This window comes from Larimichthys crocea, chromosome III (assembly GCF_000972845.2).
Source record: "Larimichthys crocea isolate SSNF chromosome III, L_crocea_2.0, whole genome shotgun sequence".
NCBI classification, from domain to species: domain Eukaryota; kingdom Metazoa; phylum Chordata; class Actinopteri; family Sciaenidae; genus Larimichthys; species Larimichthys crocea.
Window position 1 is genome coordinate 9,605,719 of NC_040013.1, and position 18,207 is coordinate 9,623,925.

The 18,207-nt window shown below is 41.0% G+C and overlaps 2 protein-coding genes across 4 annotated transcripts in view; both read left to right on the plus strand.

Moving 5' to 3' along the window:
• The first annotated feature begins 943 nt into the window (after positions 1–943).
• tsnax (translin-associated factor X) lies at positions 944–8,413 on the plus strand. Its single transcript, XM_010737801.3, has 6 exons — positions 944–1,243; positions 2,377–2,466; positions 2,572–2,686; positions 3,036–3,166; positions 7,031–7,140; positions 7,818–8,413. The coding sequence occupies exons 1-6, from the start codon at positions 1,228–1,230 to the stop codon at positions 8,193–8,195; spliced, it is 840 nt and encodes a 279-aa protein (XP_010736103.3). The 5' UTR covers positions 944–1,227; the 3' UTR covers positions 8,196–8,413.
• Positions 8,414–10,700: 2,287 nt separating this feature from the next.
• Positions 10,701–18,207, plus strand: part of disc1 (DISC1 scaffold protein) — a 41,498-nt gene continuing 33,991 nt past the window's right edge. Inside the window, exons 1-3 of one of the 3 annotated variants that reach the window (XM_019254709.2) lie at positions 10,701–11,414; positions 15,939–16,876; positions 17,341–17,410. In XM_019254709.2, coding sequence (XP_019110254.2) covers positions 11,345–11,414; positions 15,939–16,876; positions 17,341–17,410 — 1,078 coding nt within the window. In that variant the 5' untranslated portion in view covers positions 10,701–11,344. Of the gene's footprint in view, positions 11,415–12,785; positions 12,893–13,278; positions 13,410–15,938; positions 16,877–17,340; positions 17,411–18,207 lie in introns of those variants that run through there. The other 2 variants (XM_027277873.1, XM_027277872.1) reach the window with 2 other exon arrangements.

Consider the following 18,207-nt stretch of genomic DNA (forward strand, 5'->3'; position numbering starts at 1 on the left):
CTCAGCGTCAACGCCAGTGTGTTTTGCCCTCATTCCTGGCTTGCGTGTGTGAAATTCCTTTCACACAACAAAAGAATATTTTGCACAAAGACATCGCTGCTGTTATTATATAATAATTAGTTTTTAGCATGTGGTTTATAAAGCTCATTACTGCAATTGAGAAAGAATCAATTCGACTATCGGAATGCATATTATAAAAAACAGCAAACATTGGGTTTTTATGAATTATAATCTCATGTTTGGCTAAATATGTGAGTATGTATATGTTTTGGTCTGTCGCTCATTACCCAAATAAGTGAGACGCATGTGAATGACAGGGAGCGTTCTGTGTGGAGGCAAACCGCAAGCTCAAGTTGGCACCCGTTGTGTGGCACGTACACAGTCTGCAGGAGTCCCTGGAGGAGGGGTTAGTGGAGAGAAGCGGGTAATCTGATCAAGAAAGGTTGGATGAAACATACTTTAATAGCAACAAATGACACAGGCCAATCAAGGGTGGCAGTCTGGAGATGACCGGTTCCTCAATCTGGATTTTCACTGGAAACAGAAAGAGTTTTGGCTGCAGGGGCGCGCCTGTGTCAGCGCCTCTTGAATGCATTTAATACTGGAATATGTGCGAACATGGCTGTACATAAAATCTCAACAATCATCCATACATGACACTATAGGCGTCATAAAATAATAATAATAAAAAAAAAATCAATCTCAAGTGCAAACATGTCATTTGTTGTGTTCCAGGACGAGCTCTACATCTCAAAACAAACTGTGTTCGGGCCATCATTTAAAAAGTTTGAACCAGATTTCAATTATATAAAAATAAAAAAGCTGCAAATATAACTTTAATAAACCAGATAACCACTGTAATAAAAACAAATGCCACATTTAGCTGTGTTTACTACATCTCCCATGATGCACCTCTCGTCATTTCCTGCTACGCTTGTAAATAGCGCAAAAGCCCCGCGAGAAATGAGGTCCACATGAATGCCTGTGATTAAAAACAAGTCAACGCGGTTTCTGTCGCGTTGTAGTGCCTGTAGACTTTGTGTTTGGTGTTTAGTGTTGGTCGGAGATGCTAACATTGATGTGTAAACGGAGCTGTTTTGTCCTGTCACCCTGATAATCCCTGATACATGCAAAGTGCCTCGTTACATTTGGTCGGCGGCACGCACAGTTCACATTTAACCAGAACCGAGCTAAACATATTCAAACTCATTAGACAGCGTCGAAGACATGAGTAAGCGAGAAGGTAAGTCCAGCTTCTTTACGAACAGCCTCTTCATTTAAGTTGTATTGAAGTATTGTCGGTCGTTGTCATGAGCGAGAGCTGCAACTCAGCTAGTTGTGTGAGTAACTAGTTAGCTAACGCTACGATGCAAACGTTAAACTACTCTTATTACAACATTGTTTACAAACATCACACTGTCACTCAGGTTCAGTGTGTTGTCATATGACAGCAGGAGAATTTATCCACAATACACAGAAGATCAACAACAATTATTGTCATTATAATTTGTCTGCAGCTCAAAACCTTTTACTGTCATAGAAAACAAGACAAATATGAGTCAGAGAAAATGAAACATGTGATGTTTGTTTATTTATTTGTTTGTTGTTATTTTAATCGAAAACTGCCTTAAACAATGAATCCATTATCCAAAAAGTTGAAGTCTATTTTTTTTCTTTTCGACAGCAGTTTACTGATGGTACCATGCTTTTCTGCGGTTTTAAAATAAATGGTTCACGCTTTGTATGTTTGCTTATCTATGGATACTACTATGTTATTATTATTATTATTATTAATAATAATATAAATTATTGGGTGAAGTTATAATGAAGTGTTTGTTCAACCAAAAACAACTGATTATTATAATTGTGCAATACAGTGAAAGGCTGCTCTTTTCTGAGGTAGTTATTGTACTGTAAAAATCTCATACCATTGCAACGCTACAAGTGACTTAGTATTGCATTTCCATTAAGGTGGTTAACCTGCAAGACGGATAAAAAAAAAAGAAAAAGAATCAATCCTGCAGGGGACAAGATTATATCAGCATCTTGATTTTTAGATTGAACCCTGAAAAATGCCAAATCCTTGATTCTTAAAACGTGACTCCATAGTGTCTTTAGTTAGTCCCCCATGCTGTAAACAACCATGTCTTTAAAGCTCCACATCTGTTTGTAACACAGACTTTTGATTAATTATTTGAAGTCTTTAAATTACCTTGATGTCATCAGGAAAAAAGACGAAACTGATCTTCGTGTGCAAAATGGTTGGAGTATCTTTCTGACTCAACAAGGCACTTTAAAAAAAATGACAGCAACTACAGGCCTTTTATCACTGAACACAAACTGCAGAATCACCAGACTTTTTCTGCCTCATGTCAGGTGAAGGATGTCCCCGGAAAAATGCTGATGCGCCGCAAGATCGAGACGGGAGTGGCAACCCGTCCTCGCCTGTCATCGCTGTTTTCAAAGGTAACTGCATCCTCAGCATTTTGATGGCATTTTTCATCCACATGGTTGCCGTATATCGTTATGTGTTTAGATATTTGGACTAATCTTTTTTTCCTGTCTTTTTAGTTTTCCAGCAAGAGCTTGATACCAAACACGACAAATATGAGCGCCTTGTTAAGATCAGTCGAGATGTCACCATCGAAAGCAAGAGGACTATTTTTCTTTTACACAGAGTGACCAGGTATATACTATGTTAATTAGTGCAGTTTGGTAAGGATCATTTTGTTTCCTTTAATCACCTCCTTACTGTGAGGATTTACATGTTAGTGTAATTTGTTCTGTAACAATATTAAAGCATTTCTTAACTCTTTCACATTTTAATCAGTCTACATCTGCCTTCAGGTATTGTTTTTGAAGCACCATAATGATGCAGAAGATCAGTTGTGGAATTAAAATCACCACTGTGAACAGTTTCTAGTCTCAGGAGAGTTTCAGTTCGTACATACAGACTGTCCAAAAGGCATTGGAAGTAGCTTAGTTGAAGCTTTTGCATACCTTTTAATTCTGTGTGTTTGTCTCTGGGTTGAAAGCGTACCGGATGCAGAGGATATTCTAAATGAAGCAGAGACGAAACTGGATTTAGTCAGGCAGAAAATCGGTCAGATTGCCGAAGAGCTCAGAGGAGAAGACATCTTTCAGTTTCACAGAGCGTTCACGCCAGGTGAGTTACAACAGATTTTTTTTTTCAAGAAGGCAAACAAGCCTGTAAATAAATTCCTTGTGTGAAAATATTCAAGGTTAACTTTTTTTTTAGAAAGCAATAGATAGATAGCATCCCATCAGACTCAGTCATGAAGCAAAACATTTCATTACAAAGTTGTACAAATTTTAAATTTCCCAGATCAGTGACTGTATTGTTGCGTTGAAAAATGTTCTGGCAGATATCAGAGGAACTGTGAAAGTGGCAACTTAAACTTAGAATAAGTTATGATGATCCTGAATTTATTAAAGTCCCAAGAGACAAGGTTAAAGTCATGATCCTAACTAAACATTATTTGATATACTCATCCAGTTAAAAGGAAACACGAGTATTCTAACATGAATAAGCAGTTAGTATCAAGAACATAAAGTCATATATCACCATATCATGATCAAAATATTCTGTATGTTGTTGTAAAATCTAAATATTTCCAGTCGGGCTTGATGTAGCAGATTTATCTGCAGTAAAAGTTTGACATAAATTGCGCTTTATGCTACTGTCTCTTTATTCCTTCTCACTTAATATAAGATAACCACATTTTACCTTTCCACGTGAACCAGAGACACATTTTACATACAAACATGAACCTTCTCTACGAAGAAACTCAACGATACAAGTACAAATACAGGAAAATATGCAGCATACATACAGTATACATATACAGTACCTATGTAGCTACAAAGCTGCATACAAATGTATTTTCTTTTATATTCTCCCCCTAAATCTATCTTTCAGTATTATGTAGTAATTATTATTTTATTAGCTGCGACCATAGACTGCCTTAAAAAATGGATGTAGTCTCAGTGACGTCACCCACAGGGTTCTGAAGAGCCGTTGTGAAGCACAGAGTGTGGTGGCTCTGACCATTACCATCTTGGCAGTCAGACCTCCACTGCCTCCCCGCAAATCCAAAAATGAGTGGAGCTGAGTCAGTCGCTCAAACCAGCCACCTGTGACGGCCCCCACCTGTGTGAACTTATGAAAGCATGTGTGGATGTAGTTGCAGTTACCTAACTGTCCTGCATTCCAATCCCTCCCAGCAGCCCATCAATTCATTTAATTGATATACTTCAAATACCCCATTTAATCACACACTGATCAATCTATGTCATCTGTCTCTCTGCTGAATAACATTTTGTCAAACGAGGCCTCAGCTGAATAATCCATTCATGAAAAGATGGTCTCCACACTGTTATAGTAGTCTGGGTTCAAATCTGATCCTCGACACAATTAGTGGGTAGTCACCTAAAATATATAGTCTGGATGCATTTCTTTTATTATAATAACACTTTCCTGACTAAAGAAACAGGCCTCAGCAAAGAGCACAAGCTAACTTAATTACACAGGAGATTTCATGAGAAAAAGGTATGTCGTGCTGCTTTCACCTCACTCTTCTCTATTTGTGCTCAAGGTTTATTGTAAAGTGGCTGATAGTGTGAGAGCGTGACCTTGATGCAGGCCTGGATATGATAGACACACCCTCTGATAAACTTGTTATCCTACTAGTATCAATATCTGTTTTTGTCAGCGTAGCCAAAATGTCTGCAGAGTTTGGACAAAAACATTACTGGGAGCGAGCGTGAGCTGTTATCTAGCAGCTGGGGAAGTCATTTTTAGATTGTGGTCACTCAGGAATCACCGCTGCATCCTCCGCGACGTGACCAGTGGCAGTTCCCACCAATTAGACGCTTCATTTTTTTCCCAGTTTTTATCGTCTTTATTAGATTGAGACTAGGCTCGCTGCACGGGCTCTCCAGATAATCTTGGCTGGACGTGAAGTCTCCAGGCATGTGTAATGGGTCTGCTCTTTTTATATAAGGACCATTAAAGATTTTGTGGGCTAAATCTGACCATAATTGCCTCTGATAACAGAGGCAGAGCGGCTCTTTGATAAGCTCTTTAGTTTGAACCAGCCAGAAGCTATGAGACAGTGCAAACACAAGTGTACTGGCAGGGTATTTCCCAGGGTTCACCGCTAATGCATTGAACCGTTCTGTGGTCAAACATTAATCTCCATTAATCATCTGTGGAAATTCACACATCCTTTTTAATGAAAACATTTCAAACGTCTGACCCAGTGAGGCCGTGCACGTCCACTGATCTTCAACTTTTCCAACAGCTGTAACAGTAAACGCTCTCTAATTTCCAGCTGGTTTTCCTCGAGTCATTGTTTAGACATCATCTACAGTAATAATTTTTTTTCTGGGTCTTGGTGACCAAAGGTGACTTTGATTGCTTCAGAGTAAATAACACGAACAGCTCCTGGCAGTAAACTCAGGAACTGAACCGCCTGCCTCAAAGCCAGAGTAACCTTTTCATGTCATATCCTGTCCGCCTCGGATTGTGTTGAATTCTCTGGAAGCCAGTGTCACAGCTGTGGGGCCACTGGCAATGTTTATATGTTTGTAGTGTTTTTGTTTTTTTCATAGATAAAGATGATAAAGAATAAAGACTGGGGACTTAAAACACAAGGCTACTACTACTAAAGAGATATGGTCCCCAAGTGCAAAAATAATATTTATTCTTGTACAAAAATGACCTTATATGAGTGCAATAATTATAATTATCTTTCACAACAACTACACCTACTATAGTGTAAGTACATTTATTATTTATTATTATTTTAGAAGCTGTGATGTTGGCTGAGGATTGATCAGGAGCAGCAAAACACAAATTCTATAAGCAGTTCATTTAAGTCCCTGACAATGCAAAGTATAACTATCACAAATATTACAACGTTCCGATTGGTGCGCAGAGGTATGTTGAGTCTTGAACCAATCAAATGATTCCTCTGGCTTCATTGTGAGCAGCGTCCCAAAACTAAAACATAAACAAAAAAGTTTCATTTACATGAAAAGTTCCATTATAGACGATCGTCTAAATATTAACAGAGGAAGCATTTTCACACATCTGTACACGGCATCTTTAATGACTTATGAATGATTTACTGCTACTCTCTTATCATCCAGTATGACTGATCGTACACAGAGCTGCATTTTGATATCTCTGAGCCACAAAAAGCACTAGAATCTGTTAAAAAATAGAATCTGTTAATAATATTTATAATGTTAAGACAGGAACTTCTGCAGACAGCAGAGGTTTGTGGTTAGATGGTGAACAGATCATCACTGCATTCAAAGTACCGTGAACATTGGCCTTCCTACTCGTTAGGGTTAGGGGTTGTGATTCTGGAAGATCCAAACGTGAAATGGCAGGAGGTCATCACGGAAGCACATTTATAAACCTGTGATATTTGACCCCCGTACCAACTGTTCTGAATGCGCTGCAGCCGCTCGGGTTTCTGGCTTTCAGTAATTCAGAGTGAAGCGGAGATGGACCACGTTTTTTTTCCCCTCCCGCCTCTCCCCGTCGCACGCTGCGGTTAGCTACGCAGAGATACGACGCCTCTTTTGAAGTTCAATTGCCGCTCCAAAAGTAAACTTCAGACACAAAGTCTTCCGTCCTGTGATTATTTGATTGTTGTTTACACAGGGCCTAGAAAACAAATGAGTGGGTCATCTCAGCCGGCCACAGAAAGTGGCCACTGTTGTTCAAACCCAAAAGACAGCGACAGGAAACAGGTTTTATTTGAATCATTATCTCCGTGTGTGATCTGAACTGTGCAGATACCGTGTAGTGTTTATACACACTCTACGTGCTGCGCTCATTTGATACATGCTTGACCTTCTTTTTAGTAAGAGCGGTGTTTTTTAGGGGAATGAAATTAAAGGAGGAAATAAAGGCACTGCTGAATCCTGTTGGAGCGGTGGGAAGCAGTGAAATATTTTGAGTGTCTTGCCATGTCAATTTGTTTTCATGCATCAGGAATCCAGGAGTATGTGGAGGCTGTCTCTTTCCTGCACTATATCCGTCACCGCAGCCTCATCAGCCTGGAAGAGATCAACGCCAGACTGGTGTTCATGAGAACAGAGAAGGTAAAGTTCACCGCACTGTCTCGTACCGTGTTCTCCGTTTTTCTGAGGAGAAATTTTACATTTTTGGAAATGCACTTATTGTTGCCATGAGTTTGATTGATACAACTCTCGTATCTGTACGCTTAAATACGAAGCTACAGCCAGCAGACACTTAGCCCAGCTGAGATGAAAGCCTGGCTTTATCCAAAGGTAAACTCAGTAGCTTCGTATTTGGTGATCCCCCCTCATCAAACTCTCAGCAAGAACACATTTAAGCGTATTCTCTGAACTGTCAAACTATTTCTGTGAAGAACATCAGAGTGTTGTTGTTCATGTTCATTTGACATGATTTGACATTTCCTCTCAAAGCAGCAGTAATGGCACATTCATGCACATGCACACATTTCTAAGCATTATGTGTCATTATGTCATTTTTGCCACTCTGCCTCATATTTTCAGAGGTGATGGGTGACTGTAGATGCACACATAAGTGCCCGAGTCTCGATATTTTGTGATAAAAGCATCATCATGCTTGAGTAAAAATTGCACTTTGCTTTTTGTGACACATGGCTTCTATTATAATCACGCCTACACATCACATTTTCTAATAAATACTTTTATCACCATCAATCTTGTGTGCATATTCTGCAGGGATAAGGCGTTTCTGTGCACTTAAATATGATCTCATCCTGCCTCAGGGCTTGGCTGAAGCTCAGCCGGCGGGATCTCAGGTCCTGACCTTCCAGGTGACGCCCTCAGACTACCTGCTCGGCGTGGCTGACCTCACTGGCGAGCTGATGCGGATGTGCATCAGCAGCGTGGGCAACGGCGACATCGACACCCCCTTCCAGCTGAGCCAGTTCCTGCGGCAGATCCACGACGGTTTCTCCTACATCGGGAACACGGGACCGTACGAGGTGTCCAAGAAGCTGCACACGCTGCGACAGAGCTTGGGCAAAGTGGAGGACGCCTGCTACACCCTGCGTGTCCGCGGCTCGGAGATCCCCAAACACATGCTGGCAGACGTGTTCTCCAGCAGGACCGCGCTCATGGACCCCGAGGAAGGAGTGGTTTAAGTCCTGCACATTTCATCATTATGTTCTCTATGGTGTCATTGTCTGCTTCAGTTTGAAGATTATTTGTATTTTTAATGGAACCTGACACGCTAAATGTTTCATGATTATTATTGTTGCAATAAAAGCAGTGTTACAATAGACAATGCTTTTTTTTTTCTCTTTGAGGTTTTGTTGACTTCACTTGTTTTGCATGAATAAAAGTTCTGTGCCAAATATGCCATGCCAGTCTTGTGTGTGTGTGTGTGTGTGTGTGTGTGTGTGTGTGTGTGTGTTTTATTTTCCTCGCTCTGCCCTTCCCTCTCTCTATCACGCACAGATAATCTAAGGTAGAACCAATGGCTGCCTGCACTCACTGCATACTGTGTAGAGGAGGATCATGTGACCTTTGCACACTGTACGTGCCTATTCTCTGGTAGACCTGCTGGCACGTACGCCCACACACACACACAAACTCTTTTCCCTCCTTGTTCTACCATCTTTAAACAATCCTCACCATCACATTCATTTATAATAAGTTTTGGAGCACGCTAAGACATATTCCTGGCAGAAAACGGGTATGGTCTCGCTGTTGGATCATCACCTGCTGGTGTCAATTATTATTGTTTGACGCAGTGGGGAACAATTCAGCTGTGTCTTTGGATGGCCACACAATGAGTAATCCATAATCAGTAACGGGCACTAATTCATGTTTCAGGAAACAAGATTTGTCTTGAAAGAAATGGTTACTTGTGAGTCTGATTATTCAAACACAAACAAGACGGTGTTTCTATCCTGGAGCTGCAGCTGTACAATGTGAAATCTCTGAGAACATCTGGAGCTTTTGGATGAACTCTTTCTGTCTGATTGAGTCTGATTAGTGTATTAAAATCTAACACACTTGGTATTTTTTAATAGTTTTCTATCCATCCACAAATAACATCATCTATTAGCTCATTTTTTTGGATTTCTGTGCAGACTGAGGGAGACAGGGTCTGAATGTATTTTAATTCTGCCACCCTGTGGCCAATATCAATGCTACACATGGACAACCTGACTCCTGTTATACGAGAGGATCTTCTTTTAATGAAACACAACACCACACATAACAATTATACACAGATGTTGAAAAAGTATATTTCTTTTATATTTTAGTCTTGGGTGGGAGACAGACAGCTGTTTTTGTTGTTACTTTTCTTCTATCAATTATGCAATCAAACAGACAAAAATAAACATTTGAAGTTATATAATTTGTATATTCTATCATAATCACCCATCATTGGGGTCTTAAAAAGGCTTACTACTCAGTAATTTCATTTCATTTTAATGTACAGATGTAAAACATCACCTTTACCAGTGTTTTTTTTTAAACACAGACTGTATATAAAGAATAACTAAGACGTCTTCATGACTTACATAGAGGTGTAGTGATGGAGCTGAAACATGGACAAATAATAAGAAACACCACTATAATCTTTAAGGGGGACTGGATGAACACAGTGTGTGGAATCAAACCTCAATCTGTATGAAGCCTGACATCTGCTGGTGAAAGCAGGGTGCACTATCAACACATGAGGAGCACAAGCATGGTGCACATACACTCCAGTGACAGCAGACATGTGGGAAAAGCTCCAGTGAAATGAATAATGAAAAGAATTTAAAAGTGAATAAATGTTGTTGTTTTTTTATTAATGTATACAAAATTGACTTCTTTAGATGAGGACAGAGAGAAGCTTTAGCTGGAGGCCAACACTGTTCAACACTCAAAGACATGAAGAGCTTCTAATCTTTAATACTGGACAAATGAACTCACTCTACATTATGCAGTAGATTTCATTTCTTCTGCCTCACAGCTCTTTACCCTCCGTAGTGTGAACTCAGTAGCTGCTGTGTTGTGGCTGAACTCCTCTTCTTGTCCATCAGCCAGCCGAGCTGAATGAAAGGACCATTGGGGATGTGTGGGAAGGATGAAAAGACTCTGCTCTATGTGGGGTCTCTTCTCATTCATCCCCTCGCTGCATAAACAAAGGGACACTTTTGTCTTTACACCAGGATGTGCTCGGGCTGGCTAAAAATATGCAAAAAATAACATGCACACACACAGTTATTTGACCTACATATTCAAATATGGTCAGAATAACACTTGGATTAATCTGACCACATACAATAACAATAATAGTCAGTCTGTATTTGACACAACCCAATAGAACAATAAATATTTTATTTTGTTATGGAAACATCATAAATGTCACTGTTGTTATTATTATTATTATTATTATTATCTGTATTCTTATTTATTTATTTGCCAAATAAAAATGAGTTTTTAGTCTAATGTGCATTTCATTTAAATGTGACTGCCCTTAATGCCCCAAACTTCTGTATAAAAACCCAATAGCAACATAAATGATAATAACAATGGTCGTTACGTGATCCTAAGTGTCTATTTCTAACTAATATTAATTAGTTATACTGATATCAACTTGTAATATTTTCCCAATAATCACAGTTCTAATGCCTCTGAAATAAATCTCATGCACAAACATGAGGAGCTGAAGTGGGTGATGTGTCGGCTGCAGTATCCACAGGCTGCCTGCTGTGGTTATGAGGCGGTCTGAAAGAGTCTGGAGTCAAATTCCTGAACACGTAGGAGCTCCTCACGTTGATCCAACACGACGACGCACGACGCAGGGGCGCAACGAATAACGGACTGCTGATCAACACATCGATGACACACAGATTTATCCCGGCTATTACTTCTGCCATCACAGCAACACTGAAGGATGTTTTTTTTTTTTTCTTCCGGACTTTTCTTCTCCCACCAGGAACATGACATGAACACAAGCTTTGCTCTCCACACCGTCTGTTCATGCGCAACTGGACCCACTTGTTTGCCGCAGAGGAGAAATGTAAGAATCTGAAGTACAGGCATCAATACTTGTGTCAGGAAATGTTTATTATGGACAAAGGAGCGCGTGTAGAAAGCCGGTTTCACACGTTAGTCTGACGCGCGGTGGAAAAATAACAGTCTGTGTTCACTTTTCCACAACGGAAATGAGATCAGTCCCACTGCCTGGCTCCACTTCTTCTAAAACATGGTCGATATAACTCCATGAAGACCCGGGATCTGACACTACTTGATTTGTGGACACTGGCAGCTTGTTGTTAATGGAAAGATGTTTGCTGGACTGATGGGGCTGGAATGTCACAGCAACTCTCTGCTTCACCACTGCGAAGCCATGGAAGGTAAAAAAAAACACACACACACACATCTGTTTTTCTAACACCAACCAAACAGTAACCTGTAGATCTGCTGCTTAAGAGACCAGATCTGGGTTTGAATTCTCACCAAGAGCTTCACATGACTTTAAACTAAAATACAATTATATAAGAGATAAGTCCTCTTATTGGTGATGAGAATAAACAGAAGAAAACACAGTAGCAGAATCAGAGGGTCCTCACATGACAGCAACTAAATATTATAATCACTCCTGTAAACAGTGCTTCACCACCTCATCCCAAACAGGACCTGTCAGTCAACATGTGGTTTGCACTGTGATGCTCGCTGTCACCATCTGACTGACAGAAGAGGACGATCTGTGTGTTCCTTCAGCTGGGCATCCACACTGTGTGCGGAGTTCATGTTTGCCTCAGTCATGTCATAGAGGTCAAAGCCCGCTTATAAGTGATGATGGGTAATGAAGTGCAAGTGAAAGATTTTTATTCTTTAGTGTGGAGTCATATGAAGGCACTGCCTTGTATATTATCTATCCTGCATAACTTACTTGCATATTTGGCCTGTGAAGTATTTTCTTCTTAAGATGGCCTAGTCTTTATTCAAATCTGGGTTTAAAGTCTCTGTTATCAGGTTACCTATTAGGTAAGTTTGATTATTTACAATTTCAGCTTCAAATCGTCTAAAAGTGAAGAGATGTGACACATTTTTAGAGCACACATCCACATCAGACAGATAGCCAGTGATTTATGTACCTACTTAGCTCTCACTATGGCAGCTGGTGAGATTACTGTGATTAGAGTAGCAGCCTATTCAGTGTGCCACACACTGTCATCAGATTACTTGTGTTTACACATCTAGACTATTTGAATCATCTAATAAATCCGTATATCGAATGATGAGTTCTTTAAGTTATAGACTGCTAAACTGACAGTAACTCATTTGGTCATTCAGTAGAATGGAGATGTAGGTTTTTGTGCTGGGCTCTCAATGCTGTATCTTCACGCCACTCGGCTCAACTATATTCAGCTGATTTATGATCCTCATGTGACTGTACAGGAAGTGTGGAGCTGCTTTCTTAAAAAAAGTTTCATCAGAGCAGAGATTCAAATCAGATAGATAGATAGATAGATAGATAGATAGATAGATAGATAGACAGACAGACTTCGTGGTCCCCATTTGTCACCACCACTTTTAAACACTCATCACTGACTTTCACTTCCCATTTTCTGTCTTGCTGTTATTGGTCACAAGTAATGAACTGTTGCACATCCGAGCAGCTTCTCAGGAGTCTGCTGACATGCAGATCTGCTGGTGTGTGTGTGTGTGTGTGTGTGTGTGCTGATGTGCTGAGCTTGTTCCTCAAACGTTTGTGTTTTTATGAGATCCTCTGCATTCCTCTGCTTTTTGGCTGAAACACTTTCAGCAGCCAATGGGATGTAGTGTTTAACCTAAGGGCTCCGAGAAGGGCCTCTTTTAATCTCCAAAGGTAAATAATCTGGCCTCCTTTGGCCAAGACGCTTCTCAGACTTGGTGCAGACTTACTTTGACGTTAGCGATGAGTTGCAGTGAGATAGCTGCTGCTGTTGCAAGTGGGATCATTCACTCCTCGCTGTTGAAGCACTTCAGGTCTCCTTTTGATTATTCGCTGCTTCTGCCGGAATTCCTGGCAAACTATTTTAGCACAAAGCCAGTCAGGAAGCAGCAAATGACATACCTCTGAAGGGCTTCAACCCGAGATGTAGATGCCCCCCAACAAACACACACACAGACACACACACACACACAGACACACACACGCACACAATGGGCCCTGAGGCATTTCCTTCCCCTTTACTGAGAAGAGCCGTCTTTGTGTAATCGAGGCACGGCGAGGATACTGTAACACTTTATATTAGCAAGTCCTCCCTCTTTCAGCTCTCTCTTTGACTTGAAGTGGGCTCTATATTATATCTGGACCACACCAGATGGTGGATGGTGGTGTGCGGTTGTATTTGGTGCCGACGGTGAGTGTTGGGTTTCTTAAATTGGTTATGGAACAGTGGCCACGTCTGCAAAGAAACACTAATGGAGTTGTATGTAATCTGAGCCTTAGTGTGGTGGTCCCAGCGGACAGAGGGCTCTTATTGAGGACCCTCCTCTGCTATATTCACTCATACATACACAGTTTGGGCACAATGAGAAGAGCCCTATGTTACTCTCACTACAAATCCTGACTTCCCAACATCCCAACTCTCCCTTAAGTGGTGTCTTTTTTTTTTGTCTTCCTGTCCAGTCACATGGGATGGTTTAGGAGTGACATCACTGGAGGTCATGGGGGGTTGAGCATGGAGCTGTGGTTGCTTTGTGGTGCTTATGGTTTGTTTCTGAATTCCCTTCAGGCAGACACAAAAACTATAAATGTGCTCTAGCTGTTAAAATCCACATATTTGTTGTCTGTTAGACAATAAAATTAAAATGAATATAATATGAGGCACAGATGTGTTTTATTGTTACTAATGATAGATGTGATGTTAAGCTTTTTTTAAAAATAGTGTAACATGGTTTTACAATGACAGTAGCATGAATGCACCCACTGTTTTCAGTACAAAAGTCTGTGTGTCAGTGTGTGTCTGTGTGACTTGAGTGTGTGTGTGAGTGGGAAGAGAAAATTGAGAGGCAGAAGTGGACGAGCAGCACAGCTGTACACAAAGGCGCTGTTGATTCCCAACATATCGGCCTGTCCCCTCCTCCTCTGAACTCTACACATTATAGTCTATGTATCGATCGCGTGAAGCTGCAGCAGGTGTCTGAACACAAACCGGTCTTTATCATCGTGATCTGCTTTCAGACCAAACAGTGTTTAGACTGACATTTATTACTCTTCAGCTGTTTGGGTTGTCTGCTGTGAATGTCATTCATCATCAAAATTAGGGAAATTAGTAACATTATTAATGAACCGCATGTTTCTGCTGTGCAAATGAAAGTTAAAGAGCGTTTCTACAATGTTGATAGGGAACCTAAGAGCAACATATTGCTTTTAAATGATGCTTTGATTGATTAGCTTGGTCAATTTTTCTCTATTACAAATCTGTCCGTCTTTTATTTAAAGGCCCCCCACTCAATACCATGTATCAAATGAAGTACGATGCACCTATGTGAAAGAAGCTGCTACTAGTCACAAGTTACACTAAGATAATTATCACCTGATTATGCAGCTCTCTGCATATGAAGTGTTTTCGCATCTTTTTGCTTGTTGTTTATGTTTTACGGCCTGCAACTTTACTGATTTGGTCTGATTTGGAGAGAGAGATCTGTCTGCCTGGTGTTGATCTTATTCTCTAATCTTTAGCAAAAGAACTCTGATAAACCCACTGATCACATCCCGCTTATTACTAAACAATAGCCTGACATCATGACAGCTTACAACTAGTTAAGCAATGCAACTAATGAAGCATTTAACTGCTAAAGATGTTCTTCAAGAACAAATGTTCTTATGTGTATCTGTATGTTACTCCATATCTCCATAGACAGTATAAAACATGGACGTTGTATCATTGTAGTGCATTGTAAAGTTTACAATCCGGAGGCTCTGCTGCCTCCTGCTTATACAAACATGCACAAAGACATGGAATGTGTGTGGAGCTGAGGTGGGCTGAATGGAGCCTGGTTGCTCAAACAAGTCACCTGTAATGACAAACACATTAATTCACTTAAAGCAACCGCGCTTTTAATTCGTTCTATAAAAATTCAGACTCAGTACAGTTGTCATGAACGGGGAACATTTATTTATTTCTGCTGTGAAGTTGGACATTTTAATACGGGGGCTTATGGATACGGCTATGTTCTGTAGCCGGCCACAAGTAGCCACTTCCGCATTGTCTTCATTGTCTTCATTGTCTTCATCACAGCCACAGAGGTTGCAGACACCGCTTGGTATCTGCTGGATGTGTAAATAGGCAACTGTTTTTTTTTTCCACAGGCCAAATAATAAATAATGGCGATGTCTCAGTGCCCCACAACAAAGAGAGCTTCATTTTGGTCGTCTAAATGAATCTGAATGAGACATCAGAGCATTTAGCATTAAGCTTTACGTCCACTCCTTACCTGAAATGGTTGATTGCCAGCAAGGCACTGCCTCAAAGTCTGTGGGCAACATAGCTGTGTTTTTAGAGTAAAAAAAAAAATTCAAATGTAACTTCAGGAAATTGTTCATGTCTCACACTCTTCCACAGAGAGGCGTGTCTTAGCTCAAAATGACTGTGTGGCTTTGGTATTTCCTAACAGCTGGAGCAGAACTCTGGGAAATGTCAGACAGCTGGCCAAGTTGCTTTTCATCCAGTTAGCGAAGCTGGCTTTCATGGCAGAGGGGCATTTTGGTTTAGAGTATTAATGTCACACTGTTCATACTATGTTTTGTTTCTTGTGTAATTGGCACATTTAGCGTCAGATTCTCCTGATGTACTCCATGATTGCACAGTTAATCCTATGAGCTCACTCTTTATCTACCTCATGACCGTGTTTTCCAGCTTAATGGTTAATCTCTCTATCGACAGGTGGTGGCAGAGCATCAGGGACAGCTGGCAGCTCCGGTCGTAAGAGGCTCCACAGAAGACCAGGGTACATGAGAGGAGAGCAGTCCAGACTACAGAGCACTACCCATGGGCAAGAGGAGGAGGAGGAAGACGAGGAGGAGGAGGAGGGGAGAACCACTTGCATAAGAAATGGAAAGTCTGGACGTCACACTGACATCACTGAAGCAACCAGCGCTCAGAGGATGAGTTTAACGCCTGCTGTCAAACTATCCCTGATAACTCAGCAACAGCCTGACAAACTCGCATGTAGCTCTTGGAAGAGTAAGACTTTTCTCTGCTCTGTTACCCGTCCTCTTACCCCTGTGGACTGCAACCCCATTAATGGTGCATCCAGCCACTATGGTCCGTCCTCTCCACCACAGAAAGAACTTATCTTAAGCCCAAGCCAGTCCTCACCACAGGACTCTTTTAACTCAAGTTTCAGTTTCATCCAGCAGTCTCTCAACTCCATCCAAAGGACAGACACAACCACTGTCCCACCATCCCGAGAACCAGAACCACTGAATCAGTTGACTAAAGCACATAGTTTGCCTCAAACAAAACCAGCAACCTTGTCCATTGAGCACAGTATCTCAAAGCATTCAACTCCTGCCCAGACACTGCCCTCATCTGCCCCAGGCAGCCAGGCGGACAGAGAGGAGCTGCCATTAGGTGGGAGGTTTTGGCGGGAATGTTTGTGGGGTGGCAGGGAGGTCACGTCGGACCTGCCTGACTCTGACTCTGTGGATATAGAGATCACATCCTCACTGTCTGTGGACTCAGACACCGCCTCCGCCTCTTCCGTCACCTCCGGCTACGAGAGTGCAACGCCTGCCTCCGAACACGGCTGGGACAGCCTAGTGAAGAAGTACGAGGGCGTGCTGCAGGACTGCCTCCAAAACAACCGCACTCACACGAAGGTGGGCATGATTGGCTCCTGATGTGATGCAGGGCTGTAGTCACAATCACTTTTGAGCCAATTACAACACCAAGTTCAGGGTCAAAAGCATCTCTTTTGAATAGTTGTAATTTTTGAAAAACCTTAGTCACTTCTCTTTTATTGAATTTATGTACTAAACAGGTGAAATCCCTTAAAATGTCTGACTAACATATAGAAAAACACAACTGAACAACATTTAGGCTGATTAGTTGACAAGTCTTCCCTGTTGAGATGCAGTGAGAGCAGCAATACGTGATGATAAAGAGGTTTTAAACTTGCATAGCATGTCCTCAATTTGCTGACCCAGTGTCACTTTGAAATGACGGTCATTGCACCCACACACATTTCTTTTTTGTTTGGGCTGTCGTGACTGTTTAAAGAGCATTGCCCTCTGGACTGCTGGGTAACTTGTTCTGTCTTCTGTCTATTGTGTCTCTCTCTCAGATTGAGTCCATGATGTTGAAGCTGCAGAGACTCCAGCAGAAAGCCATTTTGGATGACGACTATGACGCAGGTGAACTATGACTTTGGGTTTTGTTGAAGAGATAGTGGAGTTGTGGACGGACTGTACAGAGCTTACCTGGAACTAAAGAGAATTTCTGACACGTGCCATGCCTTTTATATGATTATGATGAGTCTTGTTTATTTAGTATAATGGAAAGAGGACAGTAAACGGTGTAGGGAGACTGAGTGGACAAAAAGCAGCAGCAGACAACATAGTAACTCTGTGGGATTCTCTATTTACACTGGGATGTTTATTCAGGATCCAGACATTAATCAGTTTGGTGCTTGTATTTAAGATGAGGCAAGATATGGGAACTTGCCCAGTTTCCTTTATTAGATTACTTGCTAATTGAATTAGTTATGGATCATACTGACAAGTTTGATAAAGCACGTGAGGACAGAAGGCTGGCCTTTAATTAGAGCTGATCAAATAGTTACTGACTGACATACATTTCACATCGAACTCACTGGAAAGTTTGGTGATTTTTACTGAAACTTTCCAGTGAAGTAAAACTAAAACTGGACATTGTGGAACTCCTGAAAGTAGCACAGAGAGTACGTATACCTAAATCGAACTCCACATTTACAAGACAAAAACCCGGGGCTTTTGTGGTTTTTTTGAACACTAATTCATGTTTCCACATTTTGCTTTTGATCTTTTAACTTTGAAGACAACGTGGGAAAGACCCGAGTCCTCAAACCTAACAAATCTAATCAAGACTTTATTTTACTTCTGTCTCCAGAAAGAAACTGCATTCATTTAAAACCCTGTTTGACCTAAATATTTTTACAAGCTGGCCTGAGGAA

What these genes read in the sequence shown, in the direction of transcription:
- tsnax (XM_010737801.3), top strand. An exon ending in TGTCATCGCTGTTTTCAAAG is followed by an intron (nt 2,467 to 2,571) that starts GTAACTGCATCC and finishes CTGTCTTTTTAG; the next exon opens with TTTTCCAGCAAGAGCTTGAT. An exon ending in CTTTTACACAGAGTGACCAG is followed by an intron (nt 2,687 to 3,035) that starts GTATATACTATG and finishes CTGGGTTGAAAG; the next exon opens with CGTACCGGATGCAGAGGATA.